Source organism: Fistularia commersonii, chromosome 28, assembly GCF_037954325.1.
Source record: "Fistularia commersonii isolate RoL2024-O1a breed Wild chromosome 28, RoL_Fcom_v1.0, whole genome shotgun sequence".
Taxonomy (NCBI): domain Eukaryota; kingdom Metazoa; phylum Chordata; class Actinopteri; order Syngnathiformes; family Fistulariidae; genus Fistularia; species Fistularia commersonii.
The window spans coordinates 1,312,252-1,334,354 of record NC_141311.1 but is presented as its reverse complement, the minus strand read 5'-3'; the positions used below and the strand labels follow the sequence as shown (position 1 = coordinate 1,334,354).

The 22,103-nt window shown below is 47.3% G+C and overlaps 2 protein-coding genes across 3 annotated transcripts; both read left to right on the top strand.

The window, feature by feature from the left end:
* Positions 1–298: 298 nt before the first annotated feature.
* LOC147217099 (uncharacterized) lies at positions 299–4,890 on the top strand. The gene is made up of 7 exons (XM_086176400.1): positions 299–562; positions 1,033–1,168; positions 1,848–1,943; positions 2,037–2,072; positions 2,166–2,318; positions 3,372–3,487; positions 3,926–4,890. The coding sequence occupies exons 1-7, from the start codon at positions 542–544 to the stop codon at positions 4,046–4,048; spliced, it is 681 nt and encodes a 226-aa protein (XP_086032526.1). The 5' UTR covers positions 299–541; the 3' UTR covers positions 4,049–4,890.
* Positions 4,891–5,379: 489 nt separating this feature from the next.
* ccp110 (centriolar coiled-coil protein 110) lies at positions 5,380–18,947 on the top strand. 2 transcript variants are annotated; one of them, XM_086176398.1, is made up of 14 exons: positions 5,380–5,623; positions 5,967–6,177; positions 6,372–6,536; positions 6,782–7,748; positions 7,850–7,968; positions 10,924–11,083; positions 11,938–12,044; positions 13,528–13,644; positions 13,735–13,836; positions 13,924–14,040; positions 15,089–15,162; positions 16,055–16,120; positions 16,205–16,264; positions 16,350–18,947. In XM_086176398.1, the coding sequence occupies exons 2-14, from the start codon at positions 6,028–6,030 to the stop codon at positions 16,423–16,425; spliced, it is 2,280 nt and encodes a 759-aa protein (XP_086032524.1). In that variant the 5' UTR covers positions 5,380–5,623; positions 5,967–6,027; the 3' UTR covers positions 16,426–18,947. The 2 variants fall into 2 exon arrangements, with proteins under 2 accessions (XP_086032524.1, XP_086032525.1); XM_086176399.1 differs by having other exon boundaries at positions 5,382–5,623; positions 10,924–11,077.
* The last annotated feature ends 3,156 nt before the right edge of the window (positions 18,948–22,103 follow it).

The following is a 22,103-nucleotide window of genomic DNA, read 5'->3' as shown; positions in this document are numbered from 1 at the left end:
ATATTTCTCTGCACGCTTTATGTCTGGCTGTAGCAGTATGTTTATTATTTATTCATTGCTACCTATCTGGCTTCACTTGGACAGCAAAATAAGAATTTCACTGAACGGGAAAGCATTTCCAGACTGTATATATGTCACTTTCACTTTTGAATATAAGGGGATAAAGTTGATGAATACCATCATGCTATGGGAAAAAGAAGTGGAAACTAGACTGAGAGAAAAGTCTGGTGTGGTTTCATCTCTAGAAAGAGCACTACAGATGCAGTATTTGTTTCAACAATGCCGGTAGAGAAGTACAGAGAAGGTCAACGGGAGCTGCATTGTGCCTTTGCAGATCTAGAAATAGCAAACAACAGGGTGCCAAGAGAGGGACTATGATGCTGTATGAGGAAATCTGGAGGGGTATGTTAGACTGGCGCAGGACATGTATGCCTGCTGTGAGACAGTGGTGATGTGTGCTGTAAGTGTGACAGAGATGTTCATGGTGGAGGTGGGACTACATTAAGGGTCAGCTCTGAGTCCCTTCTTTTTTGCAGTGGTGATGGACAGGTTGACAGATGAGGTGAGTCAGGAATCCCCATCAGGTTTGAAGGAAGGAAAGGCATAAAAGACAGAGGTGCGAGCACCCATACCACTGAACGCCACAGGAGGTCTTTCCTACCTGAAGCCATCAGACTTTTTAATTCCTCTCCCTTCAGCCGCAGGAACTCTTAAAATATTAAAATCTTTAAAAAAAAATCTCACCCACCTACTGTAAATTGTAATAATTTATCTGTATATATTTTTTCATACTCTTGTGCACTCCTTATCTTTCACTTGTTAAGACACTTTACAGTTTTCACTTGTTACTTAAGACACTTTTTATAGTTTATTTCTATTTCTTATTCTTCCTTCTTCTCTTTTTTTTTACTGTTTATACAATTTTCTACAATTATTTATTATTGTTATATTTTTCTTGTAACTCTAGCACAACAATTTCCTTCAGGATAAATAAAATTGTTCTCATTCTTGTTCTTATTCCATGTTGTCTAGTTTGGAGACCCTGAGGAGAAGACAGGAGGCAGCAGAGGTGAAGATGTGGATGTTCTCTTTGGAGGGACAGCACATGTTAGATGTTCTGGAGATAAGTTCAGACTGAAATGGTTTGCACATGGACAGAAGAGGGAAGGTGAGGATCTGGATGAAGGATGCTGAGGCTGGAGCTGCCAGGCAGGAAGTGTAGAGGAAGAGCAGATAGGAGGTTTATGGATGGCGGGAAAAAGGACAGGAAGTTAGTTGGTGTGAGAGAAGAGAGGGTTAAATGGAGGCAGGTGATTGGCTGTGGGTTAGATGAAGGCAGGTGATTGGCTGGAAAGAAAAGAAGATATTCATGTTCTCCGTGGGAGTGCAGAATGCTCCAAAACTATTTCCCTGTAGATTATCATCTATAACTAACTGTGACTGTTTCTGTCTGCATTCACAAATAATCATCACAAACACCAATTTTACTTAATTTTCTTCTTCTTCTTTTTTTAAAGAAGGCGCTGGAAGATGGCAGCCTGTGGCAGCGCTCCTAGTATCTTTTACTCTGGCTCTTTATTTTTTGAGTGTGACTATATACCGTTACTCCAGCGCACAGTGTTGTTTGCCAATACTTAGGTTTACATTTATTTTTAAGGAATTTTCCATTTACTGGTGGCATATCTATCGGGTGCGATGGACAGTTCACTCCACGAACATTTCTTTTGAATATTCAGACAAAACCTGATGAACCTGTTGGTGGAATGCCGGGGGTTGTGATCCTATTGTTCCTAAAGCCACGTGAGAGGTAATGCAATGGAGCCCTGGCTTTGCGTTTGTCTGCTCAGATCGCAGTCCGTCCGGCGTTTGTGCAGCCATGAGAACGATATTGGCCCTGGCGTGCTGCTGCCTCCTGCCTGTGCACGCCGAGGACGTCGACCGCCGTGAGCGAGCTTCGCCATTGACTTTGCACTTCTTTGCACGCCTCGAACTCGGTCTCTAAAAATGTCGAGTGTTCGTTTTTTCCTTTTAAGCAGACACCTTCTGCGAAAGCTGCCTCGCCGTCGCCAAAGGTACGATGGGTCTCGGTTCGAGTTTTAGCCGCAAGTGTCAGCGTGCGTTCTGGTTGTGAGTAGATTTAAAAAAAAAACGCCACTGGGTTCCAGAGATCGGGAAAGCCTTGCGAGACGTCCCGGCCGGGGGAAGACGCGCCGCCGTCGAGGACCTCATCGGTGGAGGGGCGTGCGAGAAGCTGTTGACCGAGAAACATGAACGTTTCTCCGGCGACGGATTGGCCTCCTCCTGCTTGAGCCTGCTGGGTAAGATCAGTTCGAGTGAAGATCTAATTAACTTCTTGCAAAGCTTGAGCTGTCACATGTGGGCACGGGATTCCAGGTTTCCCCGTCCCTTAACTTTGTTGGACTTCACTTTGACTCGTAGACCCTTGTCTTCTCATCGCCATTGGTCTCAAACTACAGTTTTACCAGAGTCACTCCCGTTATCTCAGTCATTTAATATAATACAAGTTTGTAATCTGAGCACTTTTAGATCAGCCTTTTCCCAGTTTTGGGTTTCCGATATTATCAAACGAGTCTTTACGGCGACGTAGCACAACGGACGACCGATAGATGAGCTCCAACAGAACTGGAAATAGGAAAACGCGGTGGAGAAACAGTCGCCGGAGCGGTATTGGCGGCGGAGACGGTATTTGTTGGCGGATGCGGACGAACGGGAACGGCGAAGGACGTCCCGATCGGTGAGGATCGTCCAAAAAGAGGAGCCGATGATGATGATGGTGTGAAAGAGCAGAAGCTCTGCAGATACCTGGGGAAAACATTCACAGTGGGGAAAAAAAAACTGCTGAGAGAATCCGGTTGTAGTCTTGTACGTAGAGACCCTGTAAGATCTCAGTCTGAAACTAGGCGGAGACTAAAAACTCTGAAAACTGGTCTTCAGATGAGAGATGATAGTTTTCCATCGGTCTTTTCCAAGTCTCGAAACACCATATTCAGTTTTTAAGCAAAACTTCCTTGGGTATGAAAAGGTTCATTGTTATATCCGGAGGAGATAAATATCAATAAAATCAATTTTGGACTGCAACTTTGTCCCAGTTTTGAATTTTGGCCCACTGTGTATTTGAGTTTGACGCCCTTGTTCTAGACGTACGGGTGTCATCAAGTCCTCGATGCGACACTGAAACGGCGGAAACGCATCGAACCGAGTCGTTTTTATTTCGCAGTGAAACAAATCCTGAAGTGGTCATTTAAATAGCAGATGCTGCAAAACCAGCAGCTTCACTGTGACTTGCAGTTGTTTTCAATTTGTAAAATAAATGATACGTGAGTTAAATCAGCTGCTGGATCTTGATTCAGAGTCTTACCGCGACCGATTCCGTGCCGCCCTGATCGACCCACCGGAGCGTCTGGAGATCTCCCTGTGCTACGAGCAGACGCCGGCGTGCACGGGCGTGAAGCGCCGCTCCTTCCAGGTGGGTCCTGAACACAAATCACAAATAAATAAAAATAATAATAATGATTGATGTCATTAATGACAACAACAAAAACAACAACAATAATAATGGTAATAAAAATAATATTAATAGTAAAAAATATTAATATTATTGTTGTTGTTGTTTTTTGTTGTTTTGTTAATATATATCATTATATTAATTAGATTTGTTTTAATTTGTATGTATTTTATTTATTTTTATTTAATTACTATATATTATTATGATTATTATCATTATTATGATAGAATAATTATTGTTATATAACATGTATTTTGCTTGATTTTATTCATTTAATTACTATATAATGATAACAATAATAATAACCACAACTTTTATTGTTATTATTATTATTATTATTATTGTTATTATGTAAATAAGTTAAAAATAACGCCCGGTGACCCAGTTTTCCTCGAACAGGATTCGGAGGCCACCTTCACGGAAAGCCACCTCGACGCTTTACTTGTGGAAAACGAGGAAAACGTGCGCGTGGCTCGGCCCGTGCGTCCCGGGTCAGCCGTGCACGCCAAGAATGAACTGTGAAAACTGCAATGATGAACGATTAGAAAATGAATGTTTTAATAAGAGACCGAATATTTATGAAAGTCATTTTAGAAAGGCAAAATGTTTAATGGAATATGAGGGTGCACCAACATTTGGACAATTTAACAAATCTATATTTGCATCATGGCTTTCAATCCAATCCAACTTTTTCACCGTTGTCCAATCAGACCATTGCTGAAAATAGTCCCCAATGTCACTTAATCATCTTCTTCTCCTTTGGGCTTTTCCCTTCAGGGGTCTCCACCGCGAATCCACCTTCTCCATCTCACCCTGTTCTCTGGATCCTCCACTTTCACACCAACTACCTTTACATCCTCTCTCACAATCTCCATTAATCTCCTCTCTGGTCTTCCTCTAGATGTCCAATTCCAGCATGTTTCTGCCGGTATATTGACTCTCCCTGCCTCTGTCCATGACCCAACCATCTCTGACCTTCTCTCCAAAACATCTAACGCCTGCCGTCCCTCTGATGGACTCATTCCTGATCCTCTCCATCCTGGTCGCTCCCAAAGAGAACCTCAACATCTTCATCTCTTTGACCTCCAGCTCTGCCTCCTGTCTTTTGGTCATTGTCACTGTTTGTAGAGCATACATGTCTTGTCTCACCACTGTCTCCTCCACCTTTCCTTTGCTTCTGGCTGATAATCTTCTATTTCTGACACTTTTCTCCATCCATTCCGACCTGCCTGAACCTGTTTTCTTCACCTTTCTTCTCTTCCACACTCTGGACTTGAAATTACTTGAACTTCTCCACCTTCTTGATCTCCACTCCCCGTTCCTCTCCTTCACAGACATATTTTGTGTCTCAACTTCAATAAACATCTCAATTACTCAAATCTCGCGTCGAGCGATGCGTGGTGAAGGCGTCGTATTTACATCTGCACGCTCATTTTGTTTATTACAGCCCGGCAACGACACGGCAACCAAACGAGGACATCTTAAAGAGCCAGAAACAAAGAATCTGTTATACACAACGTCGCCCAGCTTCATCTTGAAGGGACTTTTTTATGTACAGAAGCTATTTCAGCTCACGCTGAGTTTACTGCAAATGCTCGAAGCTGTTAAGTTCATCGAGTTCTCTCAGCGCGTGGAGAGATGTGCTTATTACACGTTTATTACACTGTAATAAACGAGGTGTTACACGGTAATAAGGCTGTAAACGGGACGCAACGCTCCACCCCGCACCCCGCGAAGCTGCACGATGATTCTGGATCATCACGTATCGGATAACATTATGGGATGTCAAGCGAGGTCCCGTGCAGAGGTCGCAATGGGAAGCGGCGGCCGCTTGGGGGCGCTGTTGCAGCACCGGAAGAGCCGTGTGAGATGATGATGAGGAGGATGATGATGATGATATTGGGGAGGAGGAAGAGGAGGAAGAGGAGGGGATGATGATGATGGAACCCGTGGTTGAGGAGACACGCATGCTGCCCGCGTCGTAGCCGACGCCGTTTCAGGAAGGCGGGCGTCGAAAGGAGAAGGAGAAGGAGAAGAGGAAGAAGAAGAGGAAGAAGAAGGAGGGGAAGGACGCAGCGGTGGCCGTCCTCCGTGAGGGTAAGCCGCCGGCGCGCTGTGAGGCGTGGCGCTCGTGTTTCCGGCTTCACCAGATTTTAAAAAAAAGAAAATGCAGAAGAACCGAGATGTTCCTCCTGCGGGGGAAGGCGGGAGGAGACCTCCCGACCGCCGGCACCATTGTGCGGACTGGAAGTCCCCGTGATGGGTGGAGGTGGAGATGGAGGTGTGGAGGGGGGGGTTATCCTTCTCACTGACCTGCGGACACCCGGGAAGATCTTGAACCTTCTGCGTCCGCAGATGGAAATAGAAGTCATCTGCTGCAGAGGAATGTCAGGAATGTGATGGAGCGGTTAAAGAGCGGACAGACGTTCCTCTGTTGCAGGTCATCCGTCCCGCTCCGCTGAAGGTCTCTACATGGTTTGCGTCTCCGCCCGGGTCCAGAGATGGAGAGCTACGAGGAGTTCCGCCTGCGGACCCTGGTCGCGCTGCAGGACCAGGGGACGTTCGAGAGGACGGCGTGCGGTCCGCTCGGCGCGGCGGCGAAGGCCCGCTCCGTCATCCGGTTCCACGGCAGAGCCGTGCTTCCACCTCTGGTGAGACCGAACCTCCACGGACACTCCACGCTGCTGCGCTGAAGGGGAAGCACGTGATGCTCCTCAGCTTCCCCTTTAGAGGCAGGAAATATGACACCGATGTTTTAAGCCATGGAAGGAATGTCAGCGTACACACTTCTGGCACAAACACACATTTTGACATGTGTGTGTGTGTGTGTGTGTGTGTGATGCAGCTGGATGCCGAGCAACGGGTTGAGATGAGGGAGGTTTGGTCGCAGGCGGCGCTGCAGTGCCGGCAGAGGCCCCGACCCGGACCCCGACCCGGACCCCGACCCGGACCCCGACCCGGACCCCGACCCGGACCCCGACCCCAGCCTGGAGGTCAGGCCTCCCTGCAGGTGAGGAGCTTTCACACCGACTCCACGCGTTTCCGGAAAGGCTCGGCTATTTTTAACCCCGACGTGGATCTCGTTTGGCCGGCTCGTCGCTCCTGATTGCGGAACAGCCGGCCTGTCTGGCCGTTGTTGTGATTACAGTTAGTCATTTTTCCAGATGCCGTCCTGAAGACGGCTGACGCCTGCAGAAGAAGCGTTATCCTGCCGGTGGAGACCGAAGAATCGCTCATTTTCCTTTTGCTTTCCAGAAGCAAACGTGCAAAGAACCAAGCGAAGAGGAGGAAAAGGCGCCGGCAGCGAAGTGCGCTTCCGTCGGCGGCTACACGCTGGTCACCGACCGGCCCGGACTGGCCAGAGACCCGGGCTTCCTGTCCGGCCCGCCCTGCGACGCCCCCCTTCTGAACGGCTGCCGGGCCGAGGAGGAAGCCGAGGGGAAGGAAGAGGAGGAGGATGTTAGTTTGGACAGCCTTCTCAAGCAGTCAAGGGAGTACGTGAAGAAAGAGCAGCGCCGGCACGGGCCCGACGCCGCCGAGGCCACGCCAGAGGGGGACGTTCGGACCCCGAGTCCGAGAGGGAACCGCGACGCCGACGTCGGGTTCAGCCTGCGGCGCAGCCCGGTCGGCTTGCCGCAGATCCCGATCCAGAACCAAACTCCGTACCAGTTCGTCGGCCTCCCGGGTCCGGAGTCCTCCGTCTGCCGCCGCGCACAGAAACGCAAACCCAGGCCCGTTTCCACGGGCAACATCCACTTCTCCTTCCCCATTAGCCCGGCGGATCTGATCCCCCGAAGCCCCGGGAGGTCCGGGAAAGGCGGCGGCGGGGTTCCCAGGAGGGCGGAGGGCGCGGGCGCTTCCGGAAAGGACGTCCCGAATCGGTCCGGCCACTGTGGAAACGCCCCGTCCAGCCCCGTCGCGCACCAAGAGCTCCCCGCCGCCGCTTTCCGCCGCCGCTGCCACACCATGGACAGCCAGCCGCGCCCCGGAGGCGATCACATCGACCGCAGCCAGGAAAGGTTGCCTCGCTTCATGGCCGGGGTCACGTGGTCGTCCCGCGGTCGCAACGCCGCCGCCTCTGCGAACCACTATGATCCGGAGAACCCCTCGCCGTGCCTCCCGAGGCCCGGCCCGACCCCCGAGCCGCCGCAGGTCAAACTCCGGACGGAGTCCGAGGAGCCTCCGCGCGACGCCACCGTCTCTCCGACGGCCGGCAACGCAGGTGAGCCTCGCAACCGCACCCCGAAATCTCTCCCGTGGAATTCAAAAAGAGCGTTTGATTCGACGGAACCGGCATCGAAATTGAAAGGTTTCTGTCTGCAGCGGGGGAGACTCAGAGGAGAGCTCTGGAGGACATGCAGCGGCGCCTGGAGGAGGAACACGCCCTGCAGATGGCGCTGCTGCTGGCGGAGCAGGAGAAAGAGCAACAGTGCCTCCTTCTGGTCAGCAAGATGAACCACACAATCTCAGCTCCTCAAGCCCAAGTGGACGCTTTGGCGTTGTTTGGTTTGTCTGTAGTTCTTGTACGTCTGAAAATGACTCCCAGGAGCTCGGCTTGCGTCGGACATGTTTTAAAATCGCCTCGCAATCGGTAATACTTTCATAAAAACGAATATCTCCTCTTCTTTTCCTTTGGGTTTTTGCCTTCAGGGATCTCCAGAGAACCAACCTTCTTCATCTATTCTCTGGATCCTCCTCTCTCACACCAACTACCTTCATATCCTCTCTCACAACCTCCATAAATCTCCTCTCTGGTCTTCCTCTAGACCTCCAGTTCCAGCATGTTTCTGCCGATATATTGACTCTCCCTGCTCTGTCCATGACCCATCCATCTCTGACCTTCTTTCCAAAACATCTAACGCCTGCCGTCCCTCTGATGGACTCATTCCTGATCCTCTCCATCCTGGTCGCTCCCAAAGAGAACCTCAACATCTTCATCTCTTTGACCTCCAGCTCTGCCTCCTGTCTTTTGGTCATTGTCACTGTTTGTAGAGCATACATGTCTGGCCTCCCCACTGTCTCCTCCATCTTTCCTTTGCTTCTGGCTGATAATCTTCTATCTCTGACACTTTTCTCCATCCATTCCGACCTGCTTGTTTTAAAATCTCCTCGCAATCGGTAATACGTTCATAAAAATTAATATCTCCTCTTCTTCTCCTTTGGGTTTTTCCCTTCAGGGATCTCCAGAGAGAACCAACCTTCTCCATCTTTTCTCTGGATCCTCCTTTCTCACACCAACTACCTTCATATCCTCTCTCACAACCTCCATAAATCTTCTCTTGGTCTTCCTCTAGACCAGAGGTTCGGGAACCTTTTTTGATTGGGAGAACCATAAAAGCCAAATATTTCTAAATACATTTCATTGAGAGCCATATAGTATTTTTAACCTATAATAAATTAAATATGTCTTACTTTTAATGCGATCTCTGGTGCCGCATGGATTTATTCGAAGCCTCTCTTTATATTTGACCGTTCCATCAATGCAATTTTATGATTACATTTTGGTCATATCGCAGATCCAAATGTAAATTCCTCCGTCCACGCAGCCTGGACCGCACGGTCATCATCGTCTTTTTTTCTTTTCGCCATCTTTTCCGTTGGATAAACTAGTTGGCTATCTGATAAAATTGATTTCTTCACTTTTACAATGACCCGGATGCTCGGAAGGCATCGGTTCCCGAGTTGACCGACGGGTGACCTGTGAAATTTATCTTCAAAACTAATTTCTGTTTATTTTAAAATGACACAGTATTATGAAAAAATATCAAAAGTATTATAAAATCAGTTCCAACCTTTTTTTTTCAACTCAAAATTTTCAGGTAGCCATATACCGTCACCAGAAGAGCCATATATGGCTCGCGAGCCACAGGTTCCCGACCGCTGCTCTAGACGTCCAATTCCAGGATGTTTCTGCCAATATATTGACAATCCCTCCTCTGTCCGTGATCCAACCATCTCTGACCTTCTCTCCAAAACATCTACCATCTGCCGTCCCTCTGATGGACTCATTCCTGATCCTCTCCATCCTGGTCACTCCCGAAGAGAACCTCAACATCTCCATCTCTTTGACCTCCAGCTCTGCCTCCTGTGTTTTGGTCTTTGTTAGTGTTTGTAGATCATCTCACCACTGTGTCCTCCACCTTTCCACCGCTGTAACTATAAATAGGATAATTTCTCCATAAAATAGTTCTGTGTAAACCTCTGCACCACACTGTATCCATATTATCACTAAAGAAAAGAAAAAAGAAGGAAATATAGATCAACTTGCATTAAGAATAACTTTCCGGGATGATTGTTGGCAATATTCCGCGCGTTTTCGCTGAAAAAACTCAAGCGGCTTCTCAGCGTGATCGGGGTGTAATATCTTATTTATTTGTCTTCATGCTGTCTGCTGCAAACATTTCCAGACAGTAAACACACTCCTCGTCTCCCTCCGTAGCTTCAGTGAAGCTAAGCGCTACATACGCTTCGTCATATTTCCACGTCTTAGCTTTTGTGTGAAAAAAACGTACACCATAGAGCTAATGCTACACGATCAGCACGTTCAGGCTATTTGAGAAGCAATGAGTTTTACGATGCGGGGTCTTAACTGGCCGGTGAAAACTGGCGTTCTTGACGAGGCCGTAAGGCCTGAAGTCCTTTGCTGTGAAAGCTGCTCTGCACTTAGTTATCCTCTGGCTTCTCTCTTTGGTTGGGCTGAGTCACTGTTTTTCATAGTTAGCTGAGGCTAACATTAGCTCAGCGTGCCATCGGCTAATGTGTTTCCTCATATTAGCAGTATTAGTGAAGTATATTATCTTAGCATGGCAAGCTCTACAAATAGTGTGGGCTGTGTCCACTATTTGAGATGCAATGCCGTTGTGTGCATCAGTGATGTGCAGTGAGGTTGGTGAGGCACTGACTGATGTGCCTCATGAACGCTCAGCACAAGAAACTAGTCACACACATACTGCTGTCGACAAATCGGAAATGTTGTTCCGATAGAAAAGTGTTTTTTTTCAACATTTTTAAACACTTTTTTAAACATGTTTAAACAAACAAGACAGCACTGGAGTCTTAGTGCAGAGCATGCCAGCAGCATCTACGTTGAGGCTTGACAGTCGGCTGCCTCACCGCACGTCTCTTCTCAGTATTTGAAGAGTAAATGTGAAAATCCAACCATTTTGAATCAAAAACAATCTAAAACTGGTGAAGTGAAATGAAAAATTTATTTTCTAGTGAAAATCACTGATAAATACAACCAGAATTATTTTTTTCATTTGACAGTTTTTTTCTTTCCAAGATTGGCAAGTGAGGCACGGCCTCTCCTGCCTCCCCTGACTGCATGTCACCGAGGTCAAAGTTGAACAAATACCATCCACATCAAAACCAATGAATGTGTGTGTGTGTGTTATTAGGAGCTGAAGGAGACGGAAAGAAGGCTGATGGGGCAGCAAGAGTGTGTGTCGCCCCTGAGCGTGGACGCTGGGAGGCGGAGCTTTCCCGTCCTGAGCCCCCCCCGCCTGGGGCCGAGCCCCGCCCAGACGCCCGCCGAGCGCTCGCCAGGACAAAGTACGGGTGCGGCGTGGAAACAATTGTGTTTTTTTTAAAATGTAGATCAGGCTTTGAGTTTTTCCATGACATTGAACCTCACAGTCATAACATTAGCACATCCTTCAATCTCAAATTTACAGTTAGCACTAAACATTTTTAAATCTTTGTGCAAATTCCAAGCTACCGCATTGTTGGCACTATAAGACCCACTTCAAATCCTGACATTTTCCCAAAAATCATCAATGCACCTTATAATCCGGTGCGCCTTATAAATGAATTCTTGTTGTGTTTACTGACCGCCAATCAATGCTATGTGGCAATCAGAGAACAGTACGTAGCACTCTTACTTTTTGTGATAGCTGTACGTTCTGTGTTTCAACAGAACATGACCGTACATTTGTGTGTATGAGGACTCCCAAAAAATGGCACCTGTTAAGAAACATGCTTACGAAGCAGAATTCAAACTCAAGGCATTTATCAGTCATACAGGAGATGATGGGAAAAGAGCAGCCGCCAAAGAATACAACAAGAATGAATCAACGGTACAGAAGTGGAGGAAGCAAGCAGTTAGAGGATGGAATGGAACGCTGGGTTATTAAACCAGTGTATGACTCGAATTAAGTTCGACTTTTTCGTTTATATACCGTATGTTTTATCATGCGCCTTATGTATGAAAATAGGCCCGTTCATTGATAATGCGCCTGATAATACGGTGCGCCTTATAGTCCGCAAAATACGGTTGCTAAAGTTGGAGACGTTGTTTCCGAGACTGCGCAAACGTCACCGCAAAAGTGGCGATGCCGCAATGCGGATTCGTACAACTCGTATATCGCATTTACTCTCTGATAAAACTCTGAATGTCGGCATTCCTTCCCCAGGTTTCCCCAGTCCCGTCAGCTCCGGTGTGTCCTCCCCTTCCGTCCCGCCGGTTTATCTGTGGGGATCAACGTGGGCTGCTAGCAAACCTCGTGCCAGGCTAAGTCAGGTGTGTGAGAGACAAAAAATAAAGGGAACACTAAAATAACACATCCCAGATCTAAGTGAATGAAATACTTTGTTATTTACATAGTTGGATGTGCTGGCAAGAAAAATTATCGATGGAAATCAAATGTATGAACCCATGGAGGTCTGGATTTAGAGTCACACTCCAAATTAAAGTGAAAAAACACACGACAGGCTGATCCAACATGGATGTAACGTCCTTAAAACAAATAAAATGAATCAGTGTCGCTTCCTAAGTGGACAGTTTGATTTCACACAAGTGTGATTGACTTGGAGTTACATTGTGTTGTTGGATCAGTATACATTTGCAAAATGGAAATAACAATTTCACATCTGGCTAACACATCAAGTCGGATGTGAGGCGGTCGATCACGATCGCTGCATGTTCTGGCCTTGAGGAGCAGCCAAGTTTAGCAAGTGTTAGCTTGTATTTAGTCTCTTGTTATTATCATTGTAATCAGAACCCAATCAATGTGAGCTGCTTTATCTTCGGTTCCTCCCCTGGAGCCGCTGCAGCAGCGACACCTAGTGCAGTGTTTCCCAACCACATTAGTGAGCCGTGAGAGATCATCAGGTGTGCCGTGGAAAAATGCCCGCTTTCACCTGATTGGTCTGAAAATAATTTATCCAACGCAAATAATGTGTCTTCCTATGTCTATGTGGGCAGCGTGACCATTCCATGGCAACGGGTAGTGAATTAACCTGTGCATCTGTGTAGCAGAGTGATTAGTGACGCTTTGCGTGATACATTTTTAAAATATAAAGTACTTGTATCTGCGTAAACAAACAGGCAGCGTTGTTGAAAACTACCAAGACCAGTGAGAAAGCAGTGAAAGCTGCTATAAAGTTGCTGAACTCGTCTCTAAATCCAAACAGCAAAACATTAATACGACCTGCCGGCAAAATCATCGGAGAAGAAAAGCTCGGCTCTGGCGTTGATAAAGAAATAGCCAGTTCTCTCCAATAATACCATTTTCAGACATATTGATGACATGTCTTCAGATATTGAAAAAAAGTGTTCTGGAAAAGTTGCACATCAGTGGGAAATTTGCTTTGCAACTTGACGAATCTACAGATATTAGATATATTAGATTTCACACTAAGTAAATTGAGACTTCGGTTTCATTCTAATTTGTTAAAAAATGTTTTTGACATATTTATTTGGTGGTGTGCCGTGTGATTATTCTAATGTAAAATATGTGCCGTGGCTCAAAAAAGGTTGGAAAACACTGACCTAGTGGACAAAGATGTTTCTCAAGTCAACTGTCAGTAAAGTGATTTCTAACACTGGGTTTTCCTCAGTGTTTGTTCTACTTTTTAACAGAGGCTGTTTTTCCAACCATCCGCATAAAAAAACAATCCGATCATTTGCAGATCATTTAAAACTAAAGTAAAAAACCTTCCTGATCTGGAGGACACGGACGCCCATGAATCACTTTTGCTGTCACGTATGCAAACATTCCCAGGTTCTCACCGCGGAACAACAGAGGGCATTGTGTCGAATCGGCGCCATCGTCCGCGGCTTCCTCGTCCGACGGTTGCTCAGAACCGATAAGGTTAAACACCTGCGTCAGACTGTTTTGGTGAGACCCCACTCACACACACACACACACACACACACACACTAATGTCATTCACGTGGCATGCAAGTGTTGAACCGTGTGTGTGTTCAGGATACACAGGAGTTCATCCGTTCTTTCCAAACCGAAGCTCCACCGAAGAGAGATCCTCTGTCGGCGCAGGACATATCGCTGCAGGAGAGGGTCAGGGCGCAGGTACCGATGTGCCGTCACGCCCGTGGCCACCCGGAAGCTAAGACGAGGAAAATACGACGATGTTTTCCCGTCTCTTTTGTCCCTCAGCTACGAGCGGCCCTGTACGATGTCCACGAAATATTCTTCGAAGTCCCTCTGGAGGATCGACTGTCGCTGCTGCAGCAGGACCGGGAGCTGCAGGCTGAGAGGAAGCTACGGGAAATGGTAACCAGCTGCACCCATAAGAAATCGATGCTATTTTGGGTTTTCTTTTCGGTGTCAAGACTGAGCTCCTCTTTCTGGACGCTCTAGGCTAGGTGTGCCCAATACGCCGATCGCGATCTACCGGTCGATTGTAAAGCTAGTCGGTGTGTCCGATTGGACCTTTTCTGGGGCGTCACTGCGCATGTGCACATAACGGCGTGTTCTAGCAAGCTAGCAAGTTAGCCTCCAATTTATGTCTACTAAACTTATGGGTATAAAAATGAGTGGGGGAGCCGGATCGAGTAAAAAGACTAAAACGTATCACGGAATTTACTGTCATTTTCAAAGTGCGTTCGCCTCATCTGCCGGTCTGTCATTTCTATACCGAAAAAGGGAAATGTGGAGCGGCATTTTCAGACCGTTCATAAAAACTACAGCACTGACTTCCCTTTGAAAAGTGAGTCGAGAAGGAGAAAGGTGAAGGAACCGAAATCCCAGCAGTTATTTTTCTCCCAGCTAACTTCAACTATGTTGTTGACTCCATTCAAGTCAGCATAATGAGGTATTTACCAAAAAAGTACTCATGGAGTTATGCAGGATCCACAAACATTTATTGTGTTAAGTATACTCAGTAGATATATCAATAAATAATGATTCAGCATTTTCACATGGTCATTTGAAAAGTAGCTAAAAGTGTGGGCACCCCTGCTCTACGCTAATCAGTCCTTCACATTCCCGTTAATCCACACTGCTAACCGTTACCGTCTCTGCCACCAATACCGCTCTGGTGACCGATTGTCCACAAACTTTCCTGTTTCCGGTTTTGCTGGAGCTCATCTATCGGAGTTGATTGTGTTGATATGTGTTTGATATTGTCGTGAGCCCCAAGACTAGGAAAAGACTCATCCGAGACCGCTCAGATTATACTTATGTGCCTTGTACTCCAGTAAAACAACTAAAATTTCCTTCCGACTTTCAGTTTTTAGTCTGCGGCCGTGAGCGTTTTTTGGTGGGAGCCCACCTTGAGGTAGATATCACCAATAGATAACCCCAACCGCTCAATCTGCAGGAGAAAGCCAAGTTTCCCAAGGAGAGAGGGGCTTTGTCCGCTGCCACGCAGAGATCCATGGACAGGAAAAAGAGGTGATGAAAGCTTCGTGTCGTGGATGCTCTTCTTTAGACGACCATGGAGACGCTCCAAGAAGGCTTCATGGTACCTTTGAGGAAAAGCAGATGAGCAAAAAAGGAACTCTGATTGTGTGAGGAGATCTGGAACGGCAGAAAAGCGAATCGAAGTGGTACAGGACATGTATGCTAGATGTGGGATAGTGGTGAGGTGTGATGGAGTATCAGAGAAGGTCAAGGTGGAAGTGGGAGTGCATCAGGGAGAAGCTCTGAGCCCTTTCTTGTTGGCTATGAAGATGCAAAGGCTGATGGGAATCTCCTGATGTTTGCGGATGACACTGTGATCTGTTGTGAGCGCAAGGAGCAGGTGGAGGAACATCTAGGTGGAGGTATCCTCTGGGAAGAAGACATCTGAAGGTTAGCTGCAGCAAGACAGAATACATGCGGGTGGATGAAAGGGATCCAAGAGGAACGGGAGGGTACAGGAGGTGGAGATGAAGAAGGTGGAGGATTTCAATTACTGAGGGTCAACAGTGGAGAAACAAGCATGGGTAGAGCCACTTAGGAGAGGACAGGAGGCAGAGCTGGAGGCACCAGAAATGAAGATGTTGAGGTTCTTCTTTGGGGCCGAGGAGAGAGAGGATCAGGAAGGAGTCCATCAGAGGGACAGCACATGGTAGATGTTCCAGAGTTAAAGTCAGGCTGAGATGGTTTGGACGTGGACAGAGGAGGGATGGTGAAGATCTGGCTAGAAGGATGCTGAGGTTGGAGGAGATCCAGAGGAAGACCAGAGAGGAGCTGTATGGATGGAGGGGAAGAGGATGCTGAGGAGAAGGCTAGATGAATGCAGCTGATTGTTGAGAAGACCCCAGACATCTTCTGATGCTTGTTTTCTGGCACCTTCCTCCAGGGTTGGTGAATCCCCTGCGCCGGCTAGAAAGATCCAGCAGAAGCCAAAGAGCCCGACTACCAACAGGTGCAGTTCTGGAGATGAATTCGACAGCTTTTGCCAAAAAATAACAGTGTTTGACACGCATTGGGCTCATCTCTCCTTCCTCAGAGCCCCAAAGTCGGCTCAAGGCCAGAAGCCTCCGGTGACCGGCCAGCTGAGCAGGCAGGGGTGAGTCCGTGCCTCCTTACATACCCATAGATATATCATGTGAGCGTTCAGCCGAAGCGTGGTGGTCTCCTGGGTTCCCCTCCAGGAGCTGGTACAAGAAAACCCCGGAGGAGCGAGTGAGGCGGTCGGACAACCTGAAGAAGCAGCACTCCCTGGGCTGACTGGGAGGGCCGAGTCTCCGGCGACGACCGACTCAACAGATATTTCAGACGATTGTGTTCCTTCGCAGTGCCCTGGACTTTGAATGTTTCGGCCTACTGGGATGCTGAAACAACACACACACACACACACACACACACACACACAGCTCGAGAATCTGCTAACAACCACAAGCTAGGAGATCGCACATTCGACACAACCGTGCCTCACAACTCTGCCTTCAGATCCAGATCGTTGTGCATTTAAAACTTATGCGACATGTTTGCGTGCATCGGTCGGGCGATTGGTCGTGAGCGCTGGCCAACACAAAATGATGAAAATGATGAAAAAATGATGAAAATGATTGTCATTCATTCATTCATTCATTGATCCTGCAGTCTATCCCAGTTGCTACTGGGCGCTCCATCACAGAGACACATATAGAGACGTACAACCGTTCACCCTCTCACTCATATTTCCTAGATATCGTCACCCTTTTAAAATAATCGTCTAAAATTTTTTCAGGAAACACAAAAAACTGAACCATTTGACACACTCTTGACATGGGCAATTTCTACTAAAGGGGTAGAATGGCGCAATCTGTTTAAATGAGGATGTAGGGAATTTTTCCAGAGGTGGTCAGCATCATGAGGAGGCAATTTTTTTTTTTTTTTGTAAAATAATGATTTAGTCATTTATTTTAAGAGGGTGACGATATGCAACTATTAACCCTCTCATTTGTACATCATATAGTGACATAGAACCACTAACCCTTTCATTCATGTCATAGAGACATCCAGACATTCACCCTCTCACTCAAACATGATATTCTGTAGAGACGTACAACCATTCACCCTTTCATTCATGTCACATAAATGCAACTATTCACCCTCTCATTAGCACGTCTTACAGAGGGAGCTGCATTGTGTTTTTGTAGACCTAGAAAAAGCATATGACAGGGTGCCGAGAGAGGAGCTCTGGTATTGTATGAGGAAGTCTGAAGTGGCAGAGAAGTATGTTAGACAGGTGCAGGACATGTATGCTCGCTGTGAGACAGTGGTGAGGTGTGCTGTAGGGGTAACAGAGAAGTTCAAGGTGGAGGTGGGACTCCATCAGGGATCAGCTCTGAGCCCCTTCTTGTTCGCAATGGTGACAGATGAGGTGAGACAGGAATCTCCATGGACCGTGATGTTTGCAGATGACATTGTGATCTGTAGTGAGAGCAGACAACAGGTAGAGGAACATCTAGAGAGGTGGTGGTTTGCTCTGGAAAGGAGAGGAACGAAAGTTAGTCACAGCAAGACAGAATATATGTGTGTGAATGAGAAGAACGTGAATGAAAGAGGAGGATCCAGAGAATAGGGTTAGATGGAGAAAGTTGATTGGCTGTGGCGACACCTGAAGGGAAAAGCCCAAAGAAGAAGACAGACACATGTAACTATTCACCCTTTCATTCAATGTCATATAGAGACGTACAACCACAAACCATTTCATTTATGTCATTTAGGGACAAAAAAAAAAACATTCACCCTCTCATTCACACGTGATATAGACATCCAGCCATTCACCCTCTCATTCATATGTCACAGATACGCAACTATTCACCCTCTCATTTGCACGTCTTACAGAGACATACAACCACTCGCCCTTTCATTCACACGTGATAAATAAACACCTAAATCGCTCATTTATGTCATACAACATTTATGACGAACAACATTCAACCTCTCACTGGTATGTCATAGATGTGCAACCATTCACCCTGTCATTCAGACATCTGGACAGCGTCGTGAAGCTCCTGACAGGAGAACATGGAGGCTCCGTAGAGGAAGGCCTCCCGGGGGAATCCGCCCAGGGAGGAGGAAGAGCCACCCTCGACGCAAGATGTCAACAGAAGAGCGCAGTGGATGATTAAATAGATTCATTAAACGGGAGGGGATTTTCGGAGCTGGAAATAAATGCAACAACAGAGTATCAATGAAAGGATCGGCTCTAGAAAAAGAACCGTTAGTAGCAAACGTTTCCAGACGTGACGTCGCTCCGTCGTTTCCAGAATCAGACGCGATGCCTGCAGATGCCGCAGCCCAGAAACCCCAAACGGGATTTCCAGCATCGCAGTTTAACTCTATTAAATAGCAGGCCTTTGGCGCGCGAAGCTCCTCAAGCATCTGCCACCAATTAAATGTCTTATTAACTCCAATAAAGTGTTTAATTTATTTTGAAAGGGCTTGGAGTGCCTGCTTGCAGTTTACTTTTATTTCAATGGTGCTGAGTTTGCCTTATATTAGAATTTGAATGTAATTCTTTAAACCGCCTTCTGCATTGAACGTCATCCATCTAGCGCGGAATAAAAGCCGGAAATAGAGAAAGCGCGCATTCGGACTACGTGGACTCAGTCCGACGCATCGTGTGGTCATTCCGAGCACATCTTCTTCAGTGCCGGTGTTATTTTCTCTTGTGTTTGATATTGTTTATTTAAAAATGCAGATTTGTATGTTTTCTATGACCGTAATAAACCCCTGAAAGGAGTCTAGCTTCTGCAAAAGTTGTTGACGCATCCATAAATTTTGCTCTCCGGGTTTTCTGAGTTCAGCATCCCTCTACCTCCATCCGTCCACGCCTGAACCGTCTCGGAGTCTAATTCCCAGGGCAGACGTGCGGCGGGACGGCGAGGCTTTTGAGCGTTTTCCCAGTTTGAGAGCTTCTCCTCGCGGCGAGGCCCGGAGTGAGCCGGGACGATCCTGCCGCCGCCTCTCCTCGGTGCGTGGCAGGAGGCCCGAAGCCTTGTTCTTCTTGGCCGGGACGTCCGACCTCGGTTGTTTTGCTTGAAAATTGGGTTTGGCCTCTAAAAATAAAGCCGCTTTTCTTTCTCAACAATGGAATTTGGCTTCGACGAAACGCGTCGCCATGGAAACCATACACATTGAACATAAACTCCTCTCCTCCCGCCTGATTTCCTGTCCCTCCGCTTCCTTCTACCAACACTAGGGGGCAGTAGAAGCACATTTTGTGTTTTTTTTTTTTTTTTTAGTTTCCCCTCCCAAATCAGTATCCTTATCAAACCATTACGCTTGTAACTAAAACAGCCTTCTTCACTCAGCCCGACAGCAGCGCTGCTCTTATCGTAGGCCGGGAGAAGAGGAAAAGCAGGCTGCATATTCACAAAGGGATATCAGCTTCTATTCTGGCGGAGTTTCATCTCACCGATGGAGAAACAGCGTGAAGAGTTCATTCCTGGCACGTTCATCTCGCCTTCAGCTGTGCAGGGACAAGCGAGCGACAGCTATTTTTTAATAGTTTATGCAAAATACATCTGGTGCTGCCTGGGTCAGGAAACACGACTTTAAATACGGGCCCGTCGAGATGTACTTCAGTGATCCCGTGCTTGGGAAATTGTGACAAAACGAGGTAAAAATAGTAAAAAAAAAAAAACTCTGAAGTGTAAAAGTGTCTTTTCCTTTGACCTTTTCCCTTCAAGGGTCGCCACCGCGAATCCACCTTTAACCGCCTCAGCCTGGTTCTCTCAACAACTAACTTCATATCCGCTCGCACAACATCCATAAATCTTCTGAAAATCTGAATCAATTAAAAAAGTCTCCATTTTTACCCGCGCACAGGAATAAAGAATGAGCAAAGCGACGCAGGGCAGTAACGGATTGGAGAGTGTTATTGTACAGGTCTGTGGTGGTTCCCCGTCATCCAGGTCACGGTGAATTCTGGAATTCTTCAAGTCCAGGACGAGAAGTTATCGCGCAGGGTTACGGCATGAGGTGGAAAAGATTTCCCTTATCTTTCCGTTATGAGCCGATGAACCTCATTTTGCATATTTGGATTAAAATAAACAAGCATTTTAGCTTTAAACTGCGCTTGCAGGCTCTGCCTTTAACTGGCACCGTGTCCTCAGAAAGGATCAGGACGGCATTGGATTCCTCCGGCTTGATGGAGCCAAGTGTGCTTGATATATTGAAGAAAAGCAAGTCAGATAAGGAGCGTCTCTTTACCTGGCTCTGGTGCCAAGCCCGGAGGAGCGGACCTTTGCGTGACCCCGGTCTGCGGTGACAGCTGCACCCGGCCTCCATGGAACACCACAACGTCCCGGAGCCTGCCAAACAAGAGCCTTCTGAACCTTAGAAGACACAGACCTGCTGTCAGACCAGGTCCCGAGCAGGACCTGAGTCAGCCCCAGCCACCCAGGTGTGCCCTGCTCACCCTGCTGTAACAACTCCTCTATTTTCCACTTGTTTACCTCAATTTACCTCATTTCCCATGTCCTATTTTGACAGTAATGGTTAGCTGGAGGGGGATTTTCCTGTTGACGGGTTGTCAGACCGTGGAAAATCCAGGAAAAGAGATTAGTGGTTCCAACGCGTCAATTACTGGACAATAAGAGCCGTGCTGGAGGAAAGGTCGCAAAGTGGCGACTAGCGGATTAACAGCGGCGGCGGCGGCGCGGGCCACGAGTCACCCGTCGCTGTCCCGGGTTTAATTCTGCTTCACATCTTACATCAGGAATCAGACAAAAATAAACAGTCGGGTTCTCTTTCGGATCCGTTTAAAATTTGGAATAAGACTTTACGCTTAGGTTACTGAGCGATTGGTGATTTTGTGCAAGATGCGACACCGCGGCTAGCATTAGCAGCTAGCCCCTGCTCTGGGAGTTTGGTCTTTCATAAAGAGTATTATGCTGTAAGATTTATTTATATTTTGACGTGAGTCCGCCTCTCCGTCCAAACGGTCACTCCATAATAACGTTCTCACAAATTTCTGGTCGTGTTCAGCCCACACGGGTGACGTGTGTTTTTAGGACATACTTGCAACACAAGAGACCTTCTACAACGTTTTCTTTATTGCGAATGCGAGAAGGATAGGCAAGGAGTTTGTTACCGCAGGCGCAAACAAAGCAGGTCGGAACCAGGAGCCGAGGCCAGGAAGTCGTGGGAAGCCGGTGAGCGCGAGGCTGGAGTCTTTATGCTGGTCGCTGGTGATTGGCTTCAGGTGAGCGTAATCGGGGGAGTGAAAACAGGTGTTGCGGAAAAGTCCGGGTTGGAGAATCTGCAGGCTGTGAGTTTTCTCTGAGACGGGAAAGAAGCGGCGGTGATACGTGCACACCCGTCTTTTCTGGGAGCTTTTTAGAAAACAAGGGTATATCGGGATTTCCTTGTCGAAATCTTCTTGTCTCGGCAACTGGACTCGAGTTTGTTCACTGGAAGACGTTTCGGCCCCTCATCCCAGAGGCTTCTTCGGACCTGCGGGGAGTTTCCGAATAGAACTGCCGGGGTTTTGGGCGGGTCCAGGTTATGGTGGCTTGTTGTGTAAATGGAAGAGTCTGTGTGCAGAAGCTAGGTGTGAGGGGGTTGTTATGCTAATGGGGGTGTCGTTCGTTGGAATAAAAGAGCAACTTTTGTGGGATTACCTGGACTGGAATGTGAAAAGGTAAAGCCAAACAAAGGAGTGCATCTTGTTGGATCACAGGAACTGAGGCTCATGTGGACGTTACCAAGAGCTGCTTCTGGCGATGGGTCTTTCCTGGTTGTTTGGAGGGTGCAGAAGATCCTGGTCCGTGTCAGCAAGTCTATCCCAGTAGGTTGTTTGCAGCCCCCTTCTCTGTTCAGAGATGGTTTTTCTGTTTTGACAAAGATGGCCTCTTTGACCCCTGAGGGCTGAAACGTCTTCAAGTGAAGAAACTCAAAACCGGTTGCAG

What these genes read in the sequence shown, in the direction of transcription:
- ccp110 (XM_086176398.1), top strand. Translation starts at nt 6,028, where the DNA reads ATGGAGAGCTACGAGGAGTTCCGCCTGCGGACCCTGGTCGCGCTGCAG. An exon ending in AGCAACAGTGCCTCCTTCTG is followed by an intron (nt 7,969 to 10,923) that starts GTCAGCAAGATG and finishes GTGTGTTATTAG; the next exon opens with GAGCTGAAGGAGACGGAAAG. An exon ending in GGCCAGCTGAGCAGGCAGGG is followed by an intron (nt 16,265 to 16,349) that starts GTGAGTCCGTGC and finishes GTTCCCCTCCAG; the next exon opens with GAGCTGGTACAAGAAAACCC.
- LOC147217099 (XM_086176400.1), top strand. Translation starts at nt 542, where the DNA reads ATGGACAGGTTGACAGATGAG. An exon ending in CGCCGAGGACGTCGACCGCC is followed by an intron (nt 1,944 to 2,036) that starts GTGAGCGAGCTT and finishes CCTTTTAAGCAG; the next exon opens with ACACCTTCTGCGAAAGCTGC. An exon ending in TGAAGCGCCGCTCCTTCCAG is followed by an intron (nt 3,488 to 3,925) that starts GTGGGTCCTGAA and finishes TTCCTCGAACAG; the next exon opens with GATTCGGAGGCCACCTTCAC.